At 26.5% G+C, this 13,977-nt stretch overlaps 2 protein-coding genes across 2 annotated transcripts; one reads left to right on the top strand and one right to left on the bottom strand.

Moving 5' to 3' along the window:
• Positions 1-1,882: 1,882 nt before the first annotated feature.
• On the bottom strand, positions 1,883-7,517 carry LOC117181990 (LYR motif-containing protein 4). The gene is made up of 2 exons (XM_033375008.1): positions 7,352-7,517; positions 1,883-2,481 (listed from the first exon to the last, which is right to left on the bottom strand). The coding sequence occupies exons 1-2, from the start codon at positions 7,432-7,434 to the stop codon at positions 2,274-2,276; spliced, it is 291 nt and encodes a 96-aa protein (XP_033230899.1). The 5' UTR covers positions 7,435-7,517; the 3' UTR covers positions 1,883-2,273.
• Positions 7,518-7,634: 117 nt separating this feature from the next.
• Positions 7,635-13,462, top strand: LOC117181988 (NAD(P)H-hydrate epimerase). Its single transcript, XM_033375007.1, has 2 exons — positions 7,635-8,096; positions 12,678-13,462. Exons 1-2 carry the CDS (start codon positions 7,755-7,757, stop codon positions 13,164-13,166), a joined length of 831 nt encoding a protein of 276 aa, XP_033230898.1. The 5' UTR covers positions 7,635-7,754; the 3' UTR covers positions 13,167-13,462.
• The last annotated feature ends 515 nt before the right edge of the window (positions 13,463-13,977 follow it).

The raw sequence follows: 13,977 nt of genomic DNA, 5'->3' as shown, positions 1-13,977 counted from the left end.
AAAGAAGTGTTTTAAGTGTCGCGAAGGGACCTATAGGGAAGTGAAGGGAGTGGCAATGAGAGGGGTAGGTCAAGTAGGGGGATTTGGATAGAGAAATGGGAGAAATTCGAATTGGGAAGTAGGCGAAGGGATCAGATGACTGAGGAAGAGAGGAGAGGGGGAAGTATATGAGAAAGGAAGTATGAAAGGGGGAGATTTGTAAACGGTACACTGGTGCGAAATGGTTTGTTTGCAATGTTAATATTAATTATTTAATATATTGAACATATAATAAACAACTTGCATATCTCAAAAATATTTAACATATATACTTGATATATGTGGGGATAATCCGCTGCACCTGTATTTATGAAAATGCCAACAAAATGAAAACACTTCGCGTGCGAATTCGCACCAGTGCACGGTGGTCTGGAATAGGAATTTACTGTTCATAATCGCCCACAGGACGTATTTCTTAACCGATTTAAAAGTTGTTTTTTTTAGAAATGCTCAGCAATTGATTTTTAAGAGAATTGTGGTTTGCTTTTTTTTAATTTTTTCACAGAGCAACAATATATAAACAAATATAGTGACAAAATTGACGATTTTAGCTTTGTGAATTTTTATCTCAAGAAAAAATACAGATAGAAACTCACTGTCAACCGGAATTATTGCACATGCATTCATAGAACATAATTAATTTTAATAATATTTAACTTAATTATTATAAACAAATTCTTATTAGTGTTTTTTTATCATAGAAAAAATCGTTTATTTCACGCTAGTTGCTAATATTTTTCATAAGAGTCATAATTTGTAACAAAAAAATTAGCATGAGTTAACAACTATTGTTTTTATAAACATGTCTATAAACAAATTCTTTATAAACGAGTTTTTCTCATAGCTGAATTGATTTTTCTGAACAAAATTGGTTCACAATTGTCTTTAAAGCTATTTAAATACTTTAAGCTTTATCAAACATAAACAATATAGATTGTTTATAACAATTTAGTTAAACAAGTCTCCTAATCGGCCATTTCCTCGTAGAAAAAGATGTTTTTTTTCTTCAATAATTATTAGAGTGGCATTTATTGCGGTGACTAACCAACGAAATTAAAGAAAGAATAATAATGATTGTTATAAACAATTTTTTTAACAAAACTATGATTGATTTTTTTTACATGCAAAAAGGACGGTTTCCACTGAAATTATCCGACAATAAACTAACAGTTATTCCAAATTTGAATATGGGACATTAAATAATCATTTTCATAATTGTTAATAACAATTTTAAAACAATGCGTGACAATCTGCGGTTGGTCGTAGAAAAAAGTTAATTTTTCTTCAATCATTTTTGTGATAATCTTATTTGTGTTATTGAATCAATGAAAAAATTGATACTTATAATAATGAGATTATTATAAAAAAACTTAAAATAAATAAATTACGATTCAGAACTCGAATCATTTTTAGATTCGAATTGTTCTATTGGTTCATCGTTAGTTTAGCGTTATTGCTATGGACAGTTTGCTACAGAAATTGTTATTAACAATTACGCAAATTATTATTGAATGTCCCATATCCAATTTTGTTTAAAAAACAAATTTTAAAAAAGCAAACCACAATTCTCTTAAAAATTAATTGCTGAGCATTTCTAAAAAAAAACTTTTAAATCGGTTAAGAAATAGGATCTGTGGACGATTATGAACAGTAAATTCCTATTCCAGACCACTGTGCAGTGTACCGTTTGAAGGTTAATATTCTACGAAACAATTTTTTGTGGGCGCGTGGCGCCTACTTTAGCTAATTTTTTTTAATACTCTCCTATGAACGGAAGTAAAAAAATGAATATCAGGAATTTTTCAGGTATTCAATATTCATAAGAAAAATCGAATACAGAATATTGAAAACAAATATAACACATTTGCTTTTATTTACAATAGCGAATACTATATACACTTGGCCCTAATTGGCCCATTGTTGAGGCATAAAAACATCAGTGATGCAAAATGGGTTTTCGACAATGGGAAAAGGGCTTAAATACAAAATTTGCGATAACTTCATGAATACGTAGTGATTTTTGAGTAAGAGAACTTATAATCACAAAAATAGTCATTTTAACCAAGTAAATATACAGAATTAAAATTAATTTAATTCTACATCTTAAATTCTTGATTCTAAGAAACGATTTTACCTTTCTATGGTTTTTTATACCTTACATCAACGTGAGTTGATGGAATTTCTTCTAATTATTGAAGTTCAAGGATTATTTTGTCTTAAAAAAAAAGGGAAAATTAATCTGCTTTTGCTACACATTTTTCCTCGTGACTTTGAGTTTCTATGATCAAAGGTCTCGTACTGTAGAGATTTCCGATTACAACTTGTCTTTTAATTAATTCCAATGCTTCCTGTCCATGAACAAAGCTTTCTTTTAGGGTTGATTGATCTGTGACCGACTTGTTTTCCTGAAACTCGTGGCGAATTTTTCGCAGAGCGAAAGTTCTGAAAACATAGGTAATAACATTGAAAAGCATTCAAAATTTTATTTTGAATTACAGATGGCCGAATCCATTTCGAATCAGGCAGAGTTCTACACTTGAAGTTGCAAAATGTATCGGGGACGAAATATATTGCTTTTTAGAGAAGATTAGGCGATACGTATTTCTCCAATTTGCAAAAAAAAAAAATTTCAAAGAAGTTTTTCTGACAAAATTAAGACGATTTTCTCAAAAATCACATCTTTACATTTTTTGCCATGTTTTTTTAAATTGTACTTTGATAAGGAAGATATCTTGAAAGTTTTAGGTTCGCTAAATAGATTTTGTGGCCAGAAGAATTTTTTTCTTAGAATCGATTTTTCTACTTTTTCTCGCAAACACTGACGGGTGCGAAAAAATGTTGAGACAAAGTTTGCACGTCCAAAAACGTTCTATAAAAATGCCTCTTGTTCTTTTCACATATCATTCATCGTCTAAGAGAAAAATTCGAAAATTATATTTTTAGGGGAAAAAAATCTTCTGGCCTCAAAAGTGGTTTAGCCCGCATGATGTTGATAAGATGCCTTTCTTCAATTAGCAGAAATAGTAAAAAAAATATGCAAAAAACAATAAAAAGAAGGGGGTTTTTCAGAAAACTTTTTTTTACTTTTTTCATCAAATTCTGAAAACATGAACAAAATATTTTCTGCAAAGCCCAACCTTTTACATTCTTCCAAATATTTTTTAGAAGTTTCTGCTAATAGAAGAAAGAAAGAAAAATATCACAAAGTTAATTAGCCAGCATAAAACTTACAAGATATCTTTCTTATCAAAGTACAAATTTAAAAAAATGGCATAAAATATAAGGGTGGGTTTTTGGAGAAAATCAACTTTTAATTTTTTCAGAAAAATCGCTGCCATTTTGTTAATTACAAAACTTTCTTTAAACTTTCCTTAAAATCGGGGTGGCCGCAGGTCAGGGAAAACCTGAAAATCTGTTAAAAGTCAGATATTCTTTATACAAAATTTCAAAAGTCAGAGTCCATTTTTTGCTCAAATTAATTTTTAACTAATTTTGTTAGATAATGTCACTATAGTCACTTTTTTAAATAAAAATATCACTTAGTCACTTTTCTTTCAATAAATGAACCCATGGGTTAACTAACCACTATTTAATTTAGGTCTATACCTATTCCTGAATTTTCTTGAATTCTTTAGAAATATCTTTGGTTATTTTAAAAATACCTCAAATCTTTAAGAATTCAATAATCTGAAGCGAGTTTAAAGAAGATTTAAAGTTTTTGAGTGTTTTTAAAAATATCAGAAAATTTTCAAAAGCTTCAAAAAGTTCCAAGGGATTTCAAACAATTTCAAAAGATTTAAAATATGTTTGGGTATTTTAGACAATTTCAAGGAATTTTTGATATATTATAATAATTTGAAGGCATTCCAAGCGATTTTAAATATTTTAGGGTACTTTTAAAATTCCCAGGGAGTTTTAAAGAGCTCCAAAAAGTGTGTGAAGATATTTTAACAGGTTTCAAAGGGTTTGCATTTTTTAGAATATTTACAAAATTCCAAGAAATTTTTAATCTATTTCACTAATTTGAAAGGATTCTAAAGAATTTTAAAGATTTTACGGCATTTTAAATATATTGTAATAACTTGAAATGATTCACAAGGATTCAGGGATATTTTTTTAAATTTTAAGGAATTTTAAAGATCTGTAAGAATTTCAAAAGATTTCGAAAGATGTCAAAGAATTTCAAAAATTCTAAATGATTAAAAATATTTTAGGATATTTTGAAAAATTCAAAGGATTTTTTAGATTTCAATAATTTGAAGAGAATTCAAAGGATTTTAAACATTTTAGGATATTTTTTAAAATGCCATAGAATTTTCAAGGATTTCAAGGGATTTATAATATTTTCGGGTATTTTGAAATATTTCTTAGAATTTTCCATAGATTTGGATAAATTAAGGGGGTTCAAAATATTTTAGGTTTTTTTTTAACATTGTAGGAATGTCCTAGAGCTTAAAAAAGTGTTAAGGGATTTCGAAAGATTTGACGTATTTTAGGGTACTTTTAAAGACTCCAGGCTATTTTCAAAAGATTAATTTTTTCAATAAATTCCCCAAGAATTTGAATGATTTTACGTGACTTAAAAATTTTTTTATAGATTTTTGAAAAATTTACTACAATTTGAAAGCTATGAAACAATTTTATAGAATCTATAAGGTTTTAGGATATTTGAAAGATTCTAAGGAATTGAAAATTTGTTTCAATGATCTGCAGTGATTCAAATGATTTTTAAGATTGTAGGGTGTTTTTATATATTCTTAATAATTTCTTAATATTTCAGGGTGTTTGAAATATTCCGGAGAATTTTCAAAAGATTACAATAATTTAAAGGGATTTCAAAGGATTTTTGGATATTTTCAAAAAGAGGAGCTTTCAAAAGCTTTAAAAAGTTTCAAGGTATGCCCAAGGGTTTCAATGATTTTAAGCTACCTAAAAATTGTAATGGACTTTTAAAGAATTTACTTACTTTCAGGAGATATGGGACAATTTTATAGACTCTAAAAGGTTTTGAGATATTAAAAATATTTGAAGGAATTTTCAAAGAAATTTAAAGATTTTAGGGTATTTTAAAAAATTCCAAGTAATTTGGAAATATTAAAGGGCATTTTAAAAGATTCCGAAGAATTTTTAATAGATTATAAAGGGTTTTGGGGTATTTTAAAAAACAAAACGGTTTTAAAAGCTTAAAAAATTGCAAGGGATTTCAAATATTCTGGAGTAGTTTAAAAGACTCCAAGGTATTTTCAAGAAATTGAAAAATGTTCAAGGCATTCCCAAAATGTAAATGATTTCAAATAATTGACTAGAATTTCGGAAGATATGGGGCAATTTTATAGGCTCTATAAGGTTTTAGAATATTCAAGAGATTCCAAGGAATTTTCAATTAATTTTAATGATTTGAAGAGATTCGAAAAAAACTGAAAGATTTTAGGAGATTTTTAAAGGAGGATTTTAAACAAAATCAAGGTATGTCAAAATATTGTATAGGATTTGAAATATTTTAGTGCCTTTTGATAAGATTTCAATAATTTGAAGCAATTCAAAAGGATTTGAACTATTTTTAGGTATTTTTATAAATTCCAATTTTAGGAGCTTTTAAAAAATGCAAGGGATTTCCAAAGATTTCAAAGGATTTTAAATATTTTAGAAGATTTTAAATAAAATTTAATCATTTGAAGTGACGTTAAAGGATTTTAAATAATTTTAAAGTAATTTTAAAAATCCAAAGGAATTTTCAAAAGCTTTACACAATTTTGAAAGATTCTAAAAAATTTTAATTATTTTAGGGAATTTTAAAGAGTTTTAAACAATTTAGAACAATTTTAAAGGGTTTAAAATTTTTTAGGGTATTGTAAAAGATTCCCAGGATTTTTTAATGATTTTAATAATTTGAAGGGATTTCAAATGATTTAAAATTTGCTAGAGGGTTTTAACAATTTCAAGACATTTTCAAGAGATTTAAAAAAGTTTCTAGAGATTTCAAATTATTTGAAACATTTCAGGTAATTTTAAAAGATTGTAAGAAATTTTTAATTGCTTACAATATTATCAGGATTTCAGAGTTTTACATATTTTAGGGTATTTTAAAAAATTCCAAAGCATTTCCAAGAGATTAACAAAATTTTAAAAGACTGAAAATGATTTTAAGAGTTAAAAAAAATGTTCACGCCTATGTAAGAAATTTCTAGAATTTCGAAAGATATAAAATGACTTTATATTACCTAAATGGTATTAAAATATTTTATAATGTAATTGGTTTAATAAGATTTCCGAAGATTTCAGTGATTTTAAGAAATTTTGAAAGCTCTTAAGGCATTTCAATCCATTTTTCAGGATTTCAGGGAATATTATTAGAGTTCATAGAATTTTATGGGATTTTAATATATTTTATATTAAATTTATTCACAAGAAATGAGGGATTTCGCGGGGTTTCTAAAATTTCTCGAGATTTAAAAACATTGATTGCAAATTATTCGAATTAATTTGGAATTCAACTTAAATTTTTTTAAATTTATCCTGAATTCTTTATAACTCATTTGAATTCTTTGAAGCTCTCTTGGATGTTTTTTTAATTCACATTAATATTTTTTTAATCACTTGAATTCTTCTAAATTCATTAAATTCAATGGATTTAAACATTTTTTTATTTAATTCGTCCTGAAGTCTTTTAAAACCAAATTAAATTCTTAGGCATTGAATCAAATTCTTTTGAATTTCATTCAACTTTTCTAAACTCATTTTAAATTTACTGAATTCAATTAATTTTTTCATATTTTAACATTGTTATCAATTCACTTGATTTCTTTGAAATTCACAATGAATAATTAAGAATTTCATCGAATTTTTCTGATTTCCCTTTAATTTCTCTAAATTCACTCATATTTAACTGAAATCAAAGCAATTTTCTCATTTTTTTCAATTCATTCGAATTCTTTTGAATTTAACTTGGATTGTTTTGATATCTTATGAATGTACACTGAATTAAAAAGTGTATATTAGGCTGTGGCAGTCTTGAGAATAATAAATTAAAAATTTATATATTTAAAATGGTTTTATTCCATTTGAAAAAGATTATGTCAGGCAACTTTGAAAATTAAGTTTGGCGGCCACCCTGTTGGAAGTGAAACCAGCAAACTTTTTTAATGATTCTGGAAAGTTGAACTTCTAAAATGTGTAGAAAACTTTGCAGCGATGTGTAATCTTTAATTTTATTAAAGTTTTGTAAAACGATAAGAGAAATAGGTTAGGCTTGTTGGTTGTCTTTTATGAAGAAAACTGACGCGACCTAATATGAAATTATGAAAGTACATACCTGTAATTATAAGAATGCCATTTTCTACTTTCTCTGATTAAATCCCCATAAAGTTTCAAAACTGCTTCACGTCCTAATCCCATTTTTGTTGAAGAGATTATAGGAATTAACCGCTAAACGAAATCTAACCTCGCTTCATGCAATCTTGCTTTTGCAAAAACAGAACATTTCCCGTAGTAATCAGACAGTTTACCAATAACGTGTAAGAATCAAAAGAATGGAAGCTTCTAATTGGTGGAAGAAGTTTTATCTGAATCTAGAGAACCAATCAAATAAATTGCCAGTCTAAAAAATGGAAGATCTTTTATTTGTTTTTTTTTTAGTTGGTATGTCATTATGCAGTTTTATAATTAATTGCAAACAATGGTGGCACATAGAACCAAGATAACTTGTCTTTCTTGTCATGCAGTTCTTTATGAGGCTTATAATTACTAATTCTGTAATTTTTCGAAGATTGAGGTTAGAATCCACGCCGATTGCTGCAACGAGACCAAAACGTTTGATCCCTGCGAAATATTTTGGTAGCCAAGCAAAGATAAAAATGGTAAAATATTTGAAACAGTCGGAGGCAAAAAATATTGATAAGGAATTGTTTAATAATTATAAATTTAGCGTCGATCAATTGATGGAATTGGCTGGTTTAAGTTGTGCAATTGCTATCGCTAAATGTTATCCACTTTCCGAAAATGGTTCAAAGAAAATTCTGGTTTGTTGTGGACCTGGAAATAATGGTGGAGATGGGTTGGTAAGTTATTATACATATTTTTATTCCCTTATAGATTTTCAAATTTAGAATTTTTTTATTAAAGAAGGAACTTGTTAAAAGTGTAATTTTTTTAAAAAAGAATTCGAATAATTTTTCTACTTTTAACCATTTATAGACTCATTTAACATGCAGAAAAGTTTATTCGGCTAATTCTGCTTGGTTGAATACTCTACTGTTACACTTTGGGTTGAGAATTAATCTTTTATAATTAAAATTTTTTCCATTTTATTCAAAATATAATTATTTTTTGTTGTTTGAAAATTTAATAATTTGTTTTTTTTTTTTTTTCTTGACTGAAATATGTTTTTTTGTTTGCAAATTCATCTGTTTCTGCAGAAATGTTATCTTTTTTGATAAAAATGCAACTGTTTGGTTGAAAATTTAATTTCTGTTATGAAACTGCAACAATTTTGATACAAAAAGTCCGTTTTGTTGAAAAATTCAATGTTTGGTCAAAAATTTGTGTTTGGGTTAAAAATTCAACTCTGATTGAAAATTAACTTTTTTTCATACTCAACAGTTTAATGAATTTTTCTTTCTTTCTTGACTGAAAAATATTTCTTGGTTAAAAATTCAACTTTTTTTGAAAATCAATCTGTTTGGGGAGAAAAATTAACTATTTTGGTAGAAATTTAATATTTTTGTTTTGAAAATTCAAATGTTGTGTAAAAAATTTAACAATTTGTTTGAAATTGTGTTTCCTTTTTGGATGAAATAATACAATTTTTAATTATAAAACTTAAATTCTCAATCAAAAATGTAATAGAGCAGTTATAGTTGAAAATTTACCTCTTTAGTTAAAAATGCAACTATTTTGTTGGAAATTCCTTCTTTTTTTGTTTGAAAATTGATCATTTTAGTTGAAAGTAGAATAACTCCATTTTTGGTTGAAAAATAACCATTTTTAGTTCAAATTCCGACATTTTGCTGAAAATTCATTTTCTTGGTTGAAGGTCCATAATTTTGTTTGAAGTTTCATATATTTGGCTGAAAATTTTACTATTTTTTTTTTAAATTTGTGTATTTTGTTGGATTGAATATTAATTTTTCTGACTAGAAATTCTATTCTATTTAGTTTTTTTTTAGAAAACTGATGTTTTTTATTGAATTTTTTTTTCTCTCTTTTGGTAGAATTTTTTTTATGCAACTGATTGCTTGGCAATTAATCTGATTTTGTTGCGAAACAAACTATGTTGTTGAAAATTTGTATTTTTTGTTAGAATTCAACTCTTTTTGATTTAGAGTTAAATTTTGTTGTATAAATATCAAACATTATATTTTTCATTGAAGGTTAATTTTTTCGGATAAAAATTAAACTATTCCATTTTTGGTTCAAAATTTCTCTTGTTTAGTTGAAAATTTCACTACCTGGTTGAATATTTAAATATTTTGTTAAAATTTTTTTTTTTTGGGTCGAAGATTCATAGGTTTAGTCGAAAATTCATCCGCTTGGTTATCAATGTAACCATTTTGTTGAAAATAAGTTGTTTTTTTGTTGAATTCAAATCTTATTGATCTAAAATAAACAAAAATTTTGTTGGAACATCAACTATCATATTTTTCGTTGAGAATTTATTTTTTAGGTTGAAAATTCAGCTTCGTAGTTAAAAGTTCAATTACCTTGTTAAAAATTAATATTTTTGTTGGATATTAATTTCTTTGATTGAAAATCTTACTATTTTATTGAAAATTAAATATTATAGCTGAAAATTTAAATTCAATTTTTGGTGAAAAATATTCTTTTGCAGTTCAAAATTTAACCATCTCGTTGAAAATTGATCTTAGTAGTTGAAAATTGAAGTATTTGAATAAAAATGTATCCATTTTGTTGAAAGTGCAATCGTTTTATTGGAAATTTTAGGAATTTAAAGTGCTCCAAACTGAGTCTTATATACATTTTATTTAAGAATATTGATTTAGTCCGACATTTAAAACATTTTAAGCCTTGCTTAATGGTTTCAAAAGATTTGTTTTGGTTTCATCAGGTTTGTATATTAATCTGAAGAACTAAACTCTTGTGAAGTTAGTTTAAATGAAAAAAAAAGTTGAAAACGATGGAAAATTTAACCGAATAAACTTTTCTACCAGCTAAATGTCTAATCGGTTAAACGTAGACATTATTTGAATTGTTTAAACCAGAGGCGGCCGAGCCTATGGGCGGCCCTATGGGGCTCATGGGGCAATGCCCCCTCAGTAATCTCCTATAGAGGGGCAAAGTATTAATCAGCCCCCCTCTGAAATCGAATGATTACATTCATCAGATCATTTGAAATTTTCCAAAAAACCTAACTGAAATCTTAGTGAAATCTTTGTCGATTATTTAAAATATTTTTGAAATATGCATTTGGATATATTTCTTAATTTGTTGATAGCTTTAAGAAATCATTAAAATGTTTTAAATCTATCTGAAGTTTAAGAAATATTTGACCATGTTCTTGAAACTATTGAAATGTTTGGAAAATAATTGAAATCTTTGTGAAATCTTTTAAGTCTCTCAAATCTTTTATAACTACCCGGATTATTTGCAAAATGTTTCAAATATTTGATAATATTTTTGAAATGATTGCAATCTTTGGAAAATCATTGAAATACTTGCCAAAACTTTTTAATCTATCCGAAATCTTTACGAAATATCTTAAATCTTTGGAAAATCATAGAAATCTTTATAAAATATTTGTTATAATTTTTAAATTGTTGAAGTCTTTGTGCAATATTTTTAAACTATCCGAAATCTTTGTGAAATCTTTAGTAAATCATTGAAATCTTTGTAAAATATTTAATTATATTTGTGAAATTGTTTAAACCTTTGCGAAATATTTGAAATCATTGAAATCTTTGTAAACTCTTTCTGAAATCCTTGAAAATATTTTAAATCTTTGCGAAACATTAAAAAAAATTTACGAAATCTTTGACAAATTATTAAAATCCTTTGAAAATATTTTAAAAGTATTTGATATATTTTTGAAATTGTTAAAATCTTTGCGAAATCATTGAAGTCTTTGTGAAATATTAAAAAACTATCCCAAATCTTAAAGAAATATTTGAAATCGTTTGTGAAGTCTATAGAAAATCATCGAAATCTTTCTGCATTTTTTTAATTTCTTCAAATCTTTACGAAATATTCGAAATATTTGGTAAATCATTGAAATTTTTGAAATACTTGTCAAATTTTATAAATCTTTGTGAAATCATTGAGAAATAATTTATGCCTTTGCGAAATATTTTTAATTTATCCAAAATCCTTGTGAAATCTTTGCGAAATCTTTGAATATTTTTGAAATATTTGGTAATACTGGTGAAAATCTTTTAAATCTGGGTAAAATCTTTGCAAAATATATTAAAAATTTGATATATTTTGGAAATCAATTAAATCATTCTGAAATGTTTGCAAAGAAATCTTTCAAATTTTAGAAATATTTTGAAAATATTTGGTAAAATTGGTGAAATTATTGAAATTATTTGGGAAATCATAGATTTTTTTTGTAAAATATTTTTAATTGATTGAAATTATTGAAATCTTTGCAATTTTTGAAATATATAGGAAATTTTTATGAAATAATTAATGTAATTATGAAATCTTTTAAATTTATTCAGAAATCTGCGAAATATTAAAAATATTTTTTAAATATTTGGTAATATTTTTTAAATTATTGAAATCTTTGGGAATCATTGAAGTCTTTGTAAAAAGTTTTTAATCTATCCTAAATTTTTGTGAAATATTTTCATATTTTGTGAAATCTTTTAAAAATCATCGAAATCTTTGTGAGATATTTTGAAATATTTGATAATATTTGTGAAATTCTTCCAATCTTTACGAAATATTCGAAACCTTTAGTAAATCATTGAAATTTTTGAAATATTTGTGAAAGATTTGTCAAATTTTATAAATCTTTGTGAAATCATTGGGAAGTAATTTATGCCTTTGTAAAATCATAGATTTTTTTGTAACATCTTTCAAATATATCGAAATTATTGAAAGCGTTGCCAAATCATTGAAATATTTATGCAATCTTTGAAATATACTGGAAATTTTTATGAAATAATTAATGTCTATGAAATCTTTTAAATTTGCCCTAAATCTTTGCGAAATCTTTGAGAAATCAATTAACTCTCTGTAAAATCATTCTGAAGCCTTGAGAAATTTGCGAAATATTAAAAATATTTTTTAAATATTTGGTAATCTTTTTAAAATTATTGAAATCGTTGGGAATCATTGAAGTCCTGATAAAAAGTTTGTAATCTATCCTAAATCTGTGAAATATTTTAACACTTTGTGAAATCATTGAAATCTTGGTCAACTCTTTCTGAAGTCTTTATAAATCTTTACGAAATATTTAATATTTGTTCATATTTATGAAATTATTGAAATCTGTGTGAAATCTTTGGCAATATGAATGTTATACCTGTATTTATTATATCGTATTAATATGTAAAGATTGTGCTAGTCAATATTATAAGCCTATTCACCTGCCCCCACCTCGAAAGAAAATGCTCTCCCGTTTCTGGTTTAAACGTTTAATCGGTTAAACGCAGAGCTCTACCTAATTTACAAATTTGCAGGTGTGTGCAAGACACCTGAAGCTTTTTGGTTATGATCCAGAGGTTTACTATCCCAAACGAACGAGTAATCCTCTCTACGAAAACCTTTTGCACCAGTGTTTAAAAAACGAGATTCCAGTTTTGGAAAGTACCGAACACTTCAAGAAACTCGAAGAATATCGTACGATAGTAGATGCTTTATTCGGATTTAGTTTTAAACCTCCAGTAAGGCCAGAATTTTCAGCCGTAGTTGACATTCTCAAAAACTCTTCAGTTCCTGTGTGCAGTATAGACATACCTTCGGGTTGGGATGTTGAAAATGGTCCACCTGCAGATGGAGATATTAAGCCTGAAATGCTAATTTCGCTGACAGCGCCAAAATTGTGCGCTCACCATTTCAAAGGAAAGTATCACTTCTTGGGTGGACGATTCTTACCTTCCGAACTTGAGGCAGCTTACGAACTGAATCTTCCAAAATATCCTGGAACGGAGTTGGTTGTTGCATTGTAAAGATAAAGATGTTTCTATAATTTTAACGTATTTTCATACATTTTTTTGTAATTTTATTGTTTTATGTTGGTTACAAGGGCTGATTAATTTTTATTATAAAACAATATTTAAAAATGGAACAAAAGTGCAAATAAAATGAATGGTCAATTAGAAATTTTGATTCCAAATAAATACACATAAGAAACGATCGTATGTTTGAAAATTACACCTCATTGCAATTTAAAATATGCATGAAGCATTAAAAATGAGAAGAATCCTGGTAAGTTATTATAATTTTTCGAAGATTGGGCTTGAATTTTTGATCCATTTTTTCTCATCATTTTCTCCCAAGCGTTTCTAAAATTGTATTAAAAATTCGAATAAACGACTGCACACCTATAAAAATGACAAAAAATACTACCTTTACTGTGTCGAGGATGTTTATAAAATACCAAAATATAAACACAAAAAAAACTACAAATATAATTTATAATACATTTTTTTTCTTAAATACCTAAGTGAGTACAAAATCTAACTTAATTTTTGCTTGGTTACTAGCTTTTTAAAATATTTATTTATGCAATAAATGCTTATAAATGAAAAGGAAATAGAAAATGTAACAAACAACATTTTTTGTTGATATTAAGGGCATGTGATACTTAGAAAATTGTCGATTTTACCAGTTTTAGGTTCCCCCGGCTTTTTTTTATAGAATAATAAATATTTTGTCCTAAAAATTTGGGAAATGATAGCGCACATGCTAACGGACGTCCCCGCACATTTTTTTTTGTGTTGATTTTTCAAAAAAATGTTGATTTTGCTAACAACGTGT

This window comes from Belonocnema kinseyi, chromosome 10 (assembly GCF_010883055.1).
Source record: "Belonocnema kinseyi isolate 2016_QV_RU_SX_M_011 chromosome 10, B_treatae_v1, whole genome shotgun sequence".
Classification (NCBI taxonomy): Eukaryota; Metazoa; Arthropoda; class Insecta; order Hymenoptera; family Cynipidae; genus Belonocnema; species Belonocnema kinseyi.
Note: the sequence above shows the minus strand (reverse complement) of the source record. Positions and strands in the feature narration are given on the sequence as shown.